Here is a 15577-nt window from a genome sequence, read left to right on the forward strand (position 1 = left end):
TGTCAAAATCTGTCCAAATTTAAAGCACCCAAGATCTTTGACCCAGCAATTCTACTTCTGGGAATTTATTCTACAGCTACTTCTTATGTAGAAAATAGGGATATTTGGGATGGGGATATTTTGTACAGCATTGTTTGTGATAGCAGAGACTGGAACAACCTAAATGGACATTAATCAGAGACTGGTAAGATACATCATATGGTTTGTCGAAATGATGAAATAACATGCAGCCATTTAAAAAAATAGGGCAATTCTATGTGTGCTAAAATGGAAAGATCTCCAAGATGTATGTTTAGGTAAAAAGAGCAAGGTGAAGACTAATGTGTATATTACGCCACCATTTGTTTTTAAAAATAAAAAGTATAATGGGGAGTGACTGCTAATGGCTATGGGTTTCTTTTTGGGGTGATAAAAATGTTCTGGAATTAGATAGTGGTGAAGGTTGTACAGCCTTGTGAATATACTAAAATGCACTGAATTGTAAACTTGAAAATGGTAAATTTTATGATATGTGAATTGTATGTCCATAAAAATACAAAGAAAGAAATAAAAGTTATACACATAAAAAATGAACTATTTCTAGAAGGATGTATTGAAAATTGGCAACAGAGATAGTTTGGGGAAGGGGGGAGAAAAGGATGGGAATGGAAGGGAAACACTGTTCACCATATAAAGCAGTGCGTGCCTTTAAAATTGTGAAATATGTGCATGTATCACCTCATCAAAAAATTAATAAACTACTTTATAAAAAGGAGGAATTCTATTAATTACTAAATCTACTTCAACAACATAAAAGCAAATTTCTAAAATTTTACCTGTAACTGCACAATTCCATTGTGATTTAACTTGAATTTTATTGTCAAGTTACCAAATGAAGAAGTATTTGAGAATATGGAAAAAATGCATGTTTAAAGTAATTTTTAAAGAAAATTGCAATAGGTGTAAACTACTAGAGAAACTAGGCCATGCTAATTAGAAGGAATTAATTGGGTAATTGCATTTCACCTACTTAAATTCCCCCGTCACCTTTAATTGGAATAACTTTCCGCTTTACTTCCAGTCCCTAAACCATTATGTGGTATTGATAGTGTTGTGTAATAAGGTTCTGAATCCCACATCAAGAGTGGCTTTATTTCAGTGGAAGATTCCATAAACTCTATATGAGCTGATAATAATGGAAACAACCTTAAGATTATAGACAATGTGATTGAATCTAGTTAACTAAAAAGGGAATCACTTTATCTGAATACACTGATACACTGTTATAACTGATTAAGGTGATGTGAGGAGCCTTGAAGAGAAGACCAATAGGGAGGTGAAAATCCAGTTAGAGATTTTCTGCACAGCTTGGCAAGCAGTTTACTTACGGCTGTCAGTGGTGCATGTATTTGATCATTTCTTATTCCTACACCCACGCCTTTTTTCCCCTAAGCGAAAATTTGTCCAAAGGATATTGAATGACTCTTGAATTTCTTAGAAAAATAAATCTTGAGAAAACTAATTTGGAACAAAGAGATGTGTTTCCTACATGTGGAGACCAATGTAGAGGGAAAAAATTCCATTCCCTAATTTAAGTATTAGCACAACGAATAGACTCATATATTTCTTTTTCTCCTATTGCTTTCACAAGGAGAAATGTGAACATGAAATAGAGAAACTCTTATAGGAGAGAGGAAATCTACTTCACATGTATTTGTTTTAGATACATAACCAAAGAAGATGTTGCTGTAGCCTCGGTGGACAAGGTGAACAATGATGGGGGCCATGTCCGTCTGATCACAAGGGGGTCCAGGCCAGGGGTCCCTTCTACAAAGTAAGGGGTTTTTTTTTACTTGTCGGGCATAGTAGTACTAAGACTATTCCTTTAAATTTATGCTTTCATTTTTGTAATAATACTTTACCTTTGTGTGGCTACTTTACAGGTTACAAAAAGCTTTTACAATGTAATAGCTCTTCTGTCCTCCTAGCAACCCTGTGAGGCTCCTGATGCCCTCATCTTAGAAATTAGAGGTAAAGAAGGATCCTGCAGGTGGGTCAAGTGACCTGCCCCAGGCCACTAGATGCTAGCAGAGCTGAGGTCAAATCTGGGCTCTGCCCCCCAGTCTTGAGTTCTTACTATCATAAAAAGTTTTCTTTTAACACTCTAACAGCCAGCCATGGAAAATGAGCAAAGCAGCTATTGTAATTCCCATGTAGGACTTTTCAACAAAACTGAGTAATGTACCTTTTCCTTTTATTCTAACAAATGGAGTTTATGTCCTACCATGTTTCATCTCTAATTTTAATTCTGTCGACTCAGAGTTTACCCATAGGAGGTGCGTATTTAGCAAGTCTCCTGTTCTAATTCCTATCAGCACTGTTAACTCCCTGGCTCTGTCACTTAATGGATATGAATGATCTTTTTCCTGAAGGCCAGCAGAGGCCGGAAGAGAGTGTTCCTGGAAGCCTTGGTAACGGCCTCTCGGTCCTAATGGGGTGTGTGACCTGACACATCTAGAGAGCAGGGTAGCCACTAACTTTAGCTGAGGTTTTCCATCACCCTGTCCTTTCCCAGCCTAAAGAAGCATTTTCTAACTTCTCATTTTCCTTCTCGAGAGTCTGAGTGTGTAACTTGAAGACATCTAAGTTCCCAAGAGAGGCAGCATATTTTTTTGCAAATTTATTTTTTTGAACACAACATTCCTTCTTTTACTTGCCGTGGAGTAGAGTGTGCCGACTATAGCTATTTCATTTCCACACTGAATCACAAAATCTGTGGGCCCCATATTTACTGTTTATCAGCATAGAAACTTTGAAGACCTTTAAATGAAGTAAAAATTACTTTGAATAGAGTAAGCCTTCATTAGTTACCTAATCAATATTTTGCTCATTCTAGAGAATTTTTTGAAGATGGAGCTTGTGTCCCATTTCTAAATCCCAGCACAGCCCAAGCTGATCTCACTGTGAAACCTTCTACATCCAAAGGCTATTTGCAAGCTGTGGATAATGAAGGAAATCCACTTTGCCTTCGCTGTCAGCAACCCACTTGCCACAGTAAGCAAGAGCATAAAGCAAATGCTTGGGATTCACGGTTTTGCTCTCTGAAATGTCAGGAGGAGTTTTGGATTCGATCTAATAACAGTTACCTGCGGGCCAAAGTATTTGAAATTGAACATGGCGTGTGTCAGCTATGTAATCTGAATGCACAAGAACTTTTTTTACGTCTGAGAGATGCCCCTAAAAGTCAGAGGAAGAATCTTCTGGATCTTACCTGGACCTCAAAGCTCCCATTAGAACAGGTAAATTATAATCATGTGACTGATAGAAGGCAACATTGCACTGAGTGATGAATACTGACTCACTTTCTTTTTTTAAACTTTTTAATATGGGGATTTTCAAATACATATACAAAAGTAGAGAGAATGATGGACCCACATACCCATCACCAAACTTTAACAGTTATCAACATTTTGCCATTCATCTTCATCTGTCCCTCACCTCAATTCTTTCTCTCTCCTGGAATTATTTTAAACCAAATTCCAGACAGCGTTTCATTTCACCCTTAAATACTTTCATTATGTATGTCTCACAGATAAAGACTTTCTTTCTCCCTCCCCCCCTTTTTCTTTCTCTCTTTTATTATTTATTTATTTATTTATTCTTTTAATTGAAGTATAGTTGATTTACAATGTTGTGTTAATTACTACTGTACAGAAAAATGACTCAGTTATACATATATATACATTCTTTTTTTAATATTCTTTTCCATTATGGTTTCTTCATCATAGGTCTGTCTCTCTTTTAAATATCCCAATATCCATTATCACACCCAACACAATTATAATTCCGCAGTTATAGTAAGTCCGTGTTTGGTTTCCCATGTTCTCTCAGAAATGTCTTTTTACAATTGCTTTCTTCAAATTAGGATCAAAATATCACCCACACATTGCATTTGGTCATTACACCTTTTACGTTCCATATAATCTGTAATATCACCCCATCCCTTTTTTACACTATAAATTGTTACATTTGCCTTTAGAATTTCGCACATTCTGGATTTGTCTCCCTGTATCCTCATGATGTTGTCTGACATGTTTCTCTATCCCCCCTGATTTCCTGAATAATGGTTATAAGATCTAGAGGTTTAATTAGATTCTGACTAGATTATTTTGGGAAGAGACCTTAACAGATGGTACATTGCATTGAGAGGCACTTATGGTATGCTTGTTCCACTTTTCATGGTGTTAATATTGAATGACAAGGGGTAAACAGATAACCCCCAAAATGTAGTCGTTACAATGAGAAGAAAACTTATATATGTTTATCCCATTGTAAAATGTAATTCATGACAAAAATAGTATTCTTAGCACACTATTCTCAGTATTTAATTTGACTCCCAAAACTCAGTTGGATTTCCAGTGTTGTGATCTGATAAGTACTAAATTTCAAACTAGAGCAAAATGTGTAATTTTGTAGTAAGCTTAGTTTTGAAAAAAATCACTCTCCGTCTGCTAAAATATTGGGTAAGTTCCAGCCAGGGAGTCAAATCTTATATTTTTATTTACCTAGTATTGCTGAATCATGACAGAATTAATAAGCATTTCTGCAAAGATGAATTAGCATGACTTTGTTAGGGAAATGCACTCTTCCCCTAATGTTATCCAGAGTTCCTGAAAGATCCTTTGGTCTAACTGGTGAGGGTCACGTCACACCCATCCCGGAGGTGTCAGCCAGACTCCAGTTGCTTGCTGCTGCCTCCATGTGGAGGCTTCCGGAAGACACACAATGAAATGACTCAAGAACATCTTGAAAGCAGTCTGTCCAAGAATGCAGAAGTTACACAGTACACATCTAAAAGAGAAGCGCTCAGAGAATCAGGAGCACCGCAGGGCCCAGATGGAATGACCAGTGGGAGAGGGAGTGATTCTTTCTGGAGGTGAGTTTAGGATGTTGAAGACTGGCCCCAAGTGATTCCGAATTGCTGGGAAGAATAAAGAAGCACCTTCTGGATCACAGGATCTGTCAGAATGGAGACTGCTCGGCACAGAAGAATCGGTTACAAAAGACAGAACCAAAATGGATTTTTTTTCCTAAGAATATGCCATTTGCTTGATGCACAAGACTGCCACATGAAGTCTCCTCCCACAATGCCAACCTCAAAAATAAAAATCATTATATATCTTCTAACAGAATTTGGGAAGTTCAGTGTAGAAGAGACAGTCAGTCCATCTGTAACAGAGTTAAGGTGGACAAAGGTTACTGCTCCAATTTGCTGCTTCCTGGGGCTGCTCTTGGGCCAGACACTGCTGCTAAGGTCCCTGAGCCATCCATGGGCCTGACAACTTTCCTAAAGCACTTTAGAGCTATGTCACAGATTCCCATGGCCAGCAGCCTTGAAGTCGATTATAATATCTTCCTTGTTCAAGACCAAGGAACAAGGAAGATATTATAATATCGTCTTCACACTCGTCTTTGTGATATTTAAACAACTCTACACTGCTATGTTGTGAGCTGGTTTTACTACCTCAGATAAAATGCTAAAATACATCCCGTTTGAATGTAGGTTATTATTCGTTAAATATGAAGTATGCATATATGGACTGGCCTAAATAGTGGCTGCTTTAAATGAACATCTTTTTTATTCCAAATATGCAAGCAACAGAGATTTGTTCTAGAAATTTGATTCCAGTCCATGTAACTTAGGAGGTTCCCAGGTAATAGCATAAAAGTTCTGGGTGATATCTGTTAATATTAAACTGTCATTGGTATACTAACAAATGCATTTAGGTCAACAATTAAAAGACGAGTCAGTAATATTCAGAAGTTTTTCATTTCTAATCTGTTCTTTTTTTTTTTTTCTCAGTTTTGTTTTAGTGACTATATAAACTAGCTCAAAGGTGCAGAAGCAATTGATTTTTCCCAGTCTGTCAGAAGGCTTGGTATTTTATACTTGCTTGTAATTTTTTCAAAATGGGTTAGGTAAGGGGGGGAAAAAACCTTTTTCAGAAACATATTTTTTATTGCTTTCAAATTGCTAACCTAGAGGGTTTTTCCTACTCACAATAAAAGCTATAAAAAAAAAAAAGCTAAACCATCCTAATGTATTTTTCCCTGTGATTCTGCTGTGTGAACATGATTGCACAATGCAAACCCAACAGTTCCCACAGTGTATGTTGAAAATTGCTGATCTTGTGTTCTTATTACAGCTTAATGAAATGATAAGAAACCCAGGGGAAGGGCATTTCTGGCAGGTGGACCACATCAAGCCAGTGTCTGGTGGAGGAGGACAGTGCTCCCTGGACAACCTGCAGACCCTCTGCACAATCTGTCACAAAGAGGTCAGTGAAGCTCGCAGACACATTTGACTCCATCTTGAGATATCAAATTGAAAATTGTGCATACAGGTGTGGAAGATTACGTGTGTGAATCTATATCCCTAGTCTGGGATCCGAGATTTATTTTATTCTTTTCATCACTTAACACTTGAGTTTTCTCTTGGGGCCTATGCAAGTTCTCAGTCACAGATGAAAAACAAACTGCTTCCCTTTCTATTCATTCTAGGACCAGGAAATTTTCACCACCACCTAGAAGAAAATGAATACAACTTACATATTGCATAGTCTTGAAAAGATCCAGATCCTCAAACTAGAAGTTTAGTAAATGGGGACAGTGACATATGTTTGCATCTGCAGCTAAATATGTCCTGAAATATCTGAGAACATTAATAAATTATCTCTAGGACCAACTCAGTTCAACATGCAAACATTACACTGCTGACCTAAATGTGAAACCTGTTAACCTTGGTACATCTTGGAGCAATTACCTATTGCTTAAGAGGAGAAGAAGAGAATGACATAATATTGTCTGTCAACTAGGATGAATTTTTAACAGGCAGTTCAGCAAAAGGTCATAGGATCTGCCTCTTGAGATATAATCTTAGAAAGAAGCACACATTCAATATGCAACTTTGTATCCAACTTTTTTTTTTAATTATGGCAACATTTAAGCATTTTCCCATTCCCATGATAAGCATTCAGTGTTTATCATCTGAAATGGCTGCTATTGTCCTGTTGAATACGTTTCTACTTTGGTTTATTCAGCCATTCTCATACTGATGAACATTGAAGTTGTTTACATTTTTTGGTGCATATACACAATGCTGCCAACCGTGTTTTTCTGTATATAATTTTTTACATTTTGAGGTTGTTCCTTTAGATTCTCAGATGTAAAAATCACTGAGTCAAGTGTTTAGATATTTTTGAGACTGTAGGAGATAAATTTTCTCCAAGCTGTTTTCCAAAGGACTACGCTCATATACGCTCCTTCCCCCCCCCCGGCACTGAACGGGAGTGCCCGTTTAACTGCACTTGTTATTGCCGATGCGGTGAGAGAAGAATTATTGTGTTTACAAAAGACCCTGATGTTTGTAAAAATGCTAATCAATTGTATTTACACCTTTTTTTTTCTTTCATTTTTTGGCCGTGCCATGCGCTATATGGGATCTTAGTTCCCCGACCAGGGAGCAAACCCATGCACCCTGCGTTGGAAGCGTGGAGTCTTAACCACTGGACCACCAGGGAAGTCCTACACTTTTGAGAACTGTTCAGCTCCTTTGCCAGTGTTCATATCATATGAGCACTTCCTTAGCCTCCTTTTAATATTTCAGATTCCTCAATTTCTCCACAAACATAATATTTACATAAACGGGATCATCTCATAAGCAGGGCTTTTTATTTATTTTTAGTTTTAACCTTTGTTCTCTCCTTACCCCTTCCACCTGGATCACTTCACATGTACATGGACTTCAGCTGGGGAAAAAAAGTCATCTGATTTCTCAGCTGTGCAAATTATTAGCACATTCAAGACCTATAAGAAAATGAAGATATAGCAAAAGAGAATGTTGCACCCTCTGTAATCACTTTTTCAGAGTCTTATGAAAAACTTTATTTGTGGGAGCAGCAGAAGAATCCAGTTCTGTTCTATCTCGTTTTGGTTTTTTGCATTGGCTTGGCTGTTGGGTTGGGAAAGGCTTCAGAGCCCAGAGAACAGGAGGTGGGTGGGCCCTGCACACACTACAGTCTGGGAAATTGCCATGTGGGTGAGGGGAATCATGGCCTCCCCTAGTCCACAAATGAGGTATTTACCATCTCACTGGGTAGCAAGACAGCCCCCAAAGCTGTGCATTTTCTCCTCAGCATCTGGTCCTAAGTGAACCTACGACCTCAGAGCTACTGGAGTCCTCTGCTTGTGGCTTAGTAACCCCCTCATTGCAAAGCACTGGTAAATGAGTGTGTTGATAATGTATATTTTTTTAACAGAATACAAAGAGTTTTTGAGTTTCTGTAGCCGGTACTTTTTTTTTTAACGTGTGTACACATGCATTTTTTTTTTTTTAACTCTTAGAGAACTGCAAGACAAGCCAAGGAAAGAAGTCAGGTGAGAAGACGATCTCTAGCATCAAAGCATGGATCAGACATCACAAGATATTTAGTAAAGAAATGAAGTATCAACATTTTTGAATAGAAGATTATGGTTCGTATGTGGAGAATTCAACATAAATTATTTTTCATGTTAGTGTAATTTTTTTTTATAAATTTATTTTATTTTCTTGACTGCGTTGGGTCTTTGTTAATGCAAGCAGGCTTTCTCTAGTTGTGGCGAGCGGAGGCTACTCTTCGTTGCGGTGCGCAGGCTTCTCATTGTGGTGGCTTCTCTTGCTGCGGAGCACGGGCTCTAGGCATGCGGGCTCCTGTAGTTGTGGCTCACGGGCTCAGTAGTTGTGGCTCACAGGCTCAGTAGTTGTGGCTTGCAGGCTCTAGAGCACAGGCTCAGTAGTTGTGGCGCATGAGTTTAGTTGCTCCGCGGCATGTGGGATCTTCGCGGACCAGGGCTCGAACCCGTGTCCCCTGCGTTGGCAGGCAGATTCTTAACCACTGCGCCACCAGGGAAGCTCTCGTGTAATATTTTAAGAATGAAAATTTTCAGAACAAAAATCAAGACTTCGACTTCCCTTTTCATGTTTAAAGCTTTTTGTGTTCAGTAGCTTTTGAAAGTTTTAACAGAAAATGAGATACAATACTAAATATTTCTATGATCTTGATTTTGTGCAGACTCTCGTTTCGGTAAGGTTTTGTTAAGCTTTCAATTCCTTTGTACCCTAATTACAGTATTATGCATAGATTGTTTTTGAAAAATATACTCTCGATTACTTGAAAAACGCTGCTGGATTAGTATTGGTTCTGGACTGCTGTGTGTCTAAATGGAACATTGTAAAACCATAAGGGAAATTTCAGAGGCAAATCATCATTATTTAGGATTCTGGGCCAATTGTGACCTGCCTGCTTAGTATGCAATAGAGACTCTTGTTCACTAAATGCCTCCAAAATGGGACTGGGGTACACATTTTGAATGTTGTCTTCTTTGTTTTATTTCTTAGCCAATTGTCTATTGAAAAGATGCTTTTGAAGATAAGCTAATTGGACCCATGGTGTTTGTGGACAAATTCAGGGGTTCTGGCTAAAGTAATTGTTAAAAATGTTTAAAAACTGAAAACAAAATGCCACTTAAACTTCATTTTTTAATTAGTTTGTTTTAATGCATAAATCTAGGCATACTGTCAAAGCACCCTTTGTCTCCTGGTTACCATTTTTTGTTCTTAAAATCCTGTTTTATTAAAAGTGTATTCCTGGAACCTCTTTTAAAAGGAATGATGATGATAAAACACTTTATACTGAAACATGATCAGATGGAGATATATGTTAAAGTGCAAGGGTAATATTAAAATGTGACTGATTGATATTCAAAAATAAAAGAGTGATGGTAAAAGAAAACCAAGGCATAATCCTGCAGTACGTCAGAATCATGAGAGCAAAGTGTCAGAACTCCACAAAATACAGGGCCAAGGAAGAACTACATTCACAAAAGTCCTGTTTGTAAATACTGTTTGGATGTAAACCACATCAGTTTGAGCACTCTTTAGTTTTAATTAGTAGCTAGTATTTTACAACATAGAGGACTTATTTTTATAAATATTATACAATCATGAACCTTACGGAGTTTTTATTAAGTTTACAGTATTTCATTGTATGAGATCCAATAGTATCGTTCATTTTATAAATTAGTTGGTCTTTCTTTGGCCTCCTTTCTGCTTTGCTGGTCAGGCTTTTTGCAGTTTTCTGCCTCATTACCAGGGTAACCTAGGATTCCTCACAGCTGAGAGCTGAGAAGCCAGCACACTGCTTTTCCTCCAGCATGAGGTGTCTGCAAGTGAGACTTTGGTCTAAGTAGGTCAGATTTGAGTGGAGCTTGCTCTTTAGATCAAACTAAAGTGGTAATTCTAGGGAGAAAATTCTTAGATGTAGGAACTGTATGATGGTTTGAGATGGAATGACCCATGAAGATGGTTTCTCTGTTTGCCAGATTTCAAAATTCCAACCAGTTAAAAATGCTATAAGAGCATCAAAAAAATTAAAGTAGTTAGGAATATATTTAACCAAGAAGGTGAAAGATTTGTACACTGAAACTACAAGTCTTTGGCGAAAGAAAATGAAGAAGACACCAACAAATGGAAAAAATTCCACATTCATGGATCAGACAAATAAATATTGTTAAAATATCCATACCACCCGAAGTAATCTACAGATTCAATGCAATCCCTATCAAAATTCCCATGGCGTTTTCAAGTAGAAAAAAATCGTAAAATTTGTATGGAACCATAAATGACCCCAAATAGCCAAATCAGTCTTGAGAAAGAAGAACAAATGTGGAGGTATCACTCTTCTGCCCATTTTTTGGATCGGGTTGTTTGTTTTTTAGATATTGAGCTGCATGAGCTGTTTGTATATTTTGGAGATTAATCCCCTGTTGGTTGTTTCATTTGCAAATATTTTCTCCCATTCTGAGGGTTGTCTTGTCTTTTTATTTATGGTTTCCTTTGCTTTGCAAAAGATTTTGAGTTTAATTAGGTCCTATTTGTTTATTTTTATTACTCTAGGAAGTGGATCAAAAAAGATATTGCTGCGATTTATGTAAAAAAGTGATCTGCCTATGTTTTCCTCTAAGAGTTTTATAGTGTCCGGCCTTACATTTAGGTCTTTGATCCATTTTGAGTTTATTTTTGTGTGTGGTGTTAGAGAATGTTCTAATTTCATTCTTTTACATGTTGCTGTCCAGTTTTCCCAGCACCACTTATTGAAAAGACTGTGTTTTCTCCATTGTATATTCTTGTCTTGTTTGTCATGGATTAATTGACCATAGGTGCATGGGGTTTTTTTTTTATTTTATTGAATTATAGTTGATTTACAATTTTGTGTTAGTTTCAGATGTACAGCTTCAGATGTTCAGCAGAGGGATTCAGTTATACATATATGTATATTCATTCTTTTTCAGATTCTTTGCTTATATAGGTTATCACAGAATATTGAGTAGAATTCCCTGTGCCATATACTAGGGTCCTTGTTGGTTATCTATCTTATGTAGAGTAAGTAGTGTGTGTATGTTAATCCCAAGCTCCTGATTCATCACTCCCCACCACGTTTCCCCTTTGGTAACCATAAATTTGTTTTCAATATCTGTAAGTCTGTTTTGTAAATAAGTTCATTTGTATCATTTTTAAAATTAGATTCCACATATGAGTGATATTATATGATATTTGTCTTTCTCTGTCTGACTTACTTCATTTAGTATGATAATCTCTAGGTCCATCCATGTTGTTGCAAATGGCATTATTTTGTTCCCTTTTGTGGCTGAGTAATATTCCATTGTAAAAATGTAGCACATTTTCTTTATCCATTTCTCTGTCAGTGGACATTTAGTTTGTTTCCATGTCTTGGCTATTGGATATAGTGCTGCAATAAACATTGGGGTGCATGTATCTGTTTAATTATGGTTTTCTCCAGATATATGCCCAGTAGTGGGATTGCTGGGTCATATGGTAACTCTATTTTTAGTTTTTTAAGGAACCTCCATCCTGTTCTCCATAGTGGCTGTACCATTTACATTCCCACCAACAGTGGAAGAGGGTTGCCTTTTCTCCACACACTCTCCAGCATTTATTGTTTGTAGACCTTTTGATGATGGCCATTCTGACTGGTGTGAGGTGATGCCTCATTGTAGTTTTGATTTGCATTTCTCTAATGATTAGTGATGTTGAGCATCCTTTCATGTGTTTGTTGGCAATCTGTATATCTTCTTTGGAGAAATGTGTATTTAGGTCTTCTGCCCATTTGGGGATTGGGTTGTTTTTTGGGGGGGTTTTGTTTTTGGTATTGAGGTATTTGAGCTCTTTGTATATTTTGGAGATTAATCCCTTTGTAGTTTGCTTTGTTTGAAAATATTTTCTCCCATTCTATGGGTTGTCTTTTCGTTTTCTTTATGGTTTCCTTTGCTGTGCAAAAGCTTTTAAGTTTAATTAAGTCCCATTTGTTTATTTTTGTTTTAATTTCTGTTACTCTAGGAGATGGGTCAAAAAAGATCTTGCTGTGGTTTATGTCAAAGAGTGTTTGTCCTATGTTTTCCTCTGAAAGTTTTATAGTGTCTGGTCTTACATTTAAGTCTTTAATCCATTTGGAGTTTATTTTTGTGTATGGTGTTAGGGAGTGTTCTAACTTCATTCTTTTACATGTAGCTGTCCAGTTTTCCCAGCACCACTTATTGAAGAGACTGTCTTTTCTCCATTATATATTCTTACCTCCTTTGTCACGGACTCATTGACCATAGGTGTCTGGGTTTATTTCTGAGCTTCCTATCCCATTCCACTGAATTTTCTCAAAAGCTTTTTCTGCATCTACTGAGATGATCATATGGTTTTTATTGTTCAGTTTGTTAATGTGGTGTATCACACTGATTGATTTGCAGATACTGAAAATAAATAAATTTTTAAAAAATCTATTAAGACGATTTATAGCCTAGTATACATACGATCTACCCTGGAGAATGTCCCATATGCCCCTGAGAAGTATGTATATTCTGTTATTTTGGGGTAGAATGTTCTGTATATTTATGTTTGATCTAGTTGGTTTATTGTATTGTTTTCTTTCTCCTGACAAAACAAGTCTTTGTCTTTTTTTTTTTTTTTTTTGGCTGCATTGCGTCTTTGTTGCTGCACGCGGTCTTTCTCTAGTTGTGGCAAGCAGGGGCTACTCTTCATTGTGGTGCACAGGCTTCTCACTGCAGTGGCTTCTCTTATTGTGAAGCACAGGCTCTAGCTGCATGGGCTTCAGTAGTTGCAGCATGCGGGCTCAGTAGTTGTGGCGTGCAGGCCCTAGAGTGCACAGGCTTCAGTAGTTGAGGCATGTGGGCTCAGTAGTTGTGGCATGCAAGCTCTAGGGTGCGTGGGCTTCAGTAGTTGAGGCGTATGGGCTCAGTAGTTGCAGCGCACAGGCTCTAGGGCACGCAGGTTTCAGCAGTTGTGGTGCGTGGGCTCAGTAGCTGTGGTGCCTGGGCTCTAGAGCACAGGCTCAGTAGTTGTGGCACACAGGCTTAGTTGTTCCACAGCTTGTGGGATCTTCCCAGACCAGGGATCGAACCCATGTCCCCTGCATTGGCAGGCAGATTCTTAACCACTGCACCACCAGGGACGTCCGTAAGTCCTCTATTTTTGTACTTATCTTCTACCTGTCTTTTCTATCCATTGTGGAGAATGAGATATTGAAGTTTGCAACTATTATTTTAAAACTGTTTCTTCTGTCATTTTTTTGCTTTATGTATTTTGATGTCCTGTTATTAGATACATTAATGAAGTTTATAATTATTTTACTTTCTTGTTCTATTGAATCTTTTATTAATATATAATATCCTTCATTGTCTTTTGTAACCATTTTTGATTTAAATAATACTATTTTGTCTGATATTATTATAGCTGCCCCTGCTGTCTTTGGTTGCTGTTTGCACGGAATATCCTTTTCTGTCCTTTCACTTTTTTTTTTCTTGGTCCTTTCACTTTTAACCTGTTTCTGTCTTTGGATCTAAAGTGAGTCTTATAAACAGTATCTAGTTGGATCATTTTTGTTTGTTTGTTTCTGCCAGTCTGTATCTTTTGTTTCTTTTTTTTTTAATTTTCTTGAAAAAGTCTCACTGTATTATTTGGTTATGTCTATTCTGATTTTTTTTCTTTTGACAATACTTATGGCTTTGAGACTGCTGGGTTTTTTTTTTTTTTACATCTTTATTGGAGTATAATTGCTTTACAGTGGTGTATTAGTTTCTGCTTTATAACAAAGTGAATCAGTTATACATATGTTCCTATATCTCTTCCCTCTTGCATCTCCGTCCCTCCCACCCTCCTTATCCCACCCCTCTAGGTCACAAAGCACCGAGCTGATCTCCCTGTGCTACGTGCCTGCTTCCCACTAGCTATCTGTTTTACGTTTCGTGGAGTATATATGTCCATGCCACTCTCTCACTTTGTCACAGTTTACTCTTCCACCTCCCCATATCCTCAAGTCCATTCTCTAGTAGGTCTGTGTCTTTATTCCTGTCTTACTCCTAGGTTCTTCATAACCTTTTTCTTTTAGATTCCATATATATGTGTTAGCATACGGTATTTGTCTTTCTCTTTCTGACTTACTTCACTCTGTATGACAGACTCTACATCTATCCACCTCATTACAAATAGCTCAATTTCGTTTCTTTTTAAGGCTGAGTAATATTCCATTGTATATATGTGCCACATCTTCTTTATCCATTCATCCGATGATGGACACTTAGGTTGCTTCCATCTCCGGGCTATTGTAAATAGAGCTGCAATGAACATTTTGGTACATGACTCTTTTTGAATTATGGTTTTCTCAGGGTATATGCCCAGTATGGGATTGCTGGGTCATATGGTAGTTCTATTTGTAGTTTTTTAAGGAACCTCCATACTGTTCTCCATAGTGGCTGTACCAATTCACATTCCCACCAGCAATGCAAGAGTGTTCCCTTTTCTCCACACCCTCTCCAGCATTTATTGTTCCTAGATTTTTTGATGATGGCCATTCTGACTGGTGTGAGATGATATCTCATTGTAGTTTTGATATGCATTTCTCTAATGATTAATGATGTTGAGCATTCTTTCATGTGTCTGTTGGCAGTCTGTATGTCTTCTTTGGAGAAAAGTCTATTTACGTCTTCTACCCATTTTTGGATTGGGTTGTTTGATTTTTTGTTATTGAGCTGCATGAGCTGCTTGTAAATTTTGGAAATTATCCTTTGTCAGTTGCTTCATTTGCAAATATTTTCTCCCATTCTGAGGGTCGTCTTTTGGTCTTGTTTATGGTTTCCTTTGCTGTGCAAAAGATTTGAAGTTTCATTAGGTCCCATTTGTTTATTTTTGTTTTTATTTCCATTTCTCTAGGAGGTGGGTCAAAAAGGTTCTTACTATGATTTATGTCATAGAGTGTTCTGCCTATGTTTTCCTCTAAGAGTTTGAGAGTTTCTGGCCTTACATTTAGGTCTTTAATGCATTTTGAGCTTATTTTTGTGTATGGTGTTAGGGAGTGATCTAATCTCATTCTTTTATATGTACCTGTCCAGTTTTCCCAGCACCACTTATTGAAGAGGCTGTCCTTCCTCCACTGTACATTCCTGCCTCCTTTATCAAAGATAAGGTGACCATATG

The 15577-nt window shown here is 37.4% G+C and overlaps 1 protein-coding gene across 5 annotated transcripts in view; it reads left to right on the top strand.

The window, feature by feature from the left end:
* ZRANB3 (zinc finger RANBP2-type containing 3) overlaps positions 1–9785 on the top strand; it is a 261611-nt gene extending 251826 nt beyond the window's left edge. For all 5 annotated transcript variants that reach the window (XM_060302499.1, XM_060302502.1, XM_030883073.2 and 2 more), the window contains 4 exons: positions 1703–1813; positions 2876–3278; positions 6186–6317; positions 8383–9785. In XM_060302499.1, the coding sequence (XP_060158482.1) occupies positions 1703–1813; positions 2876–3278; positions 6186–6317; positions 8383–8481 (745 nt within the window). In that variant the 3' untranslated portion in view covers positions 8482–9785. The remainder of the gene's footprint in view (positions 1–1702; positions 1814–2875; positions 3279–6185; positions 6318–8382) is intronic.
* Positions 9786–15577: the final 5792 nt, after the last annotated feature.

This window comes from Globicephala melas, chromosome 7 (assembly GCF_963455315.2).
Source record: "Globicephala melas chromosome 7, mGloMel1.2, whole genome shotgun sequence".
Classification (NCBI taxonomy): Eukaryota; Metazoa; Chordata; class Mammalia; order Artiodactyla; family Delphinidae; genus Globicephala; species Globicephala melas.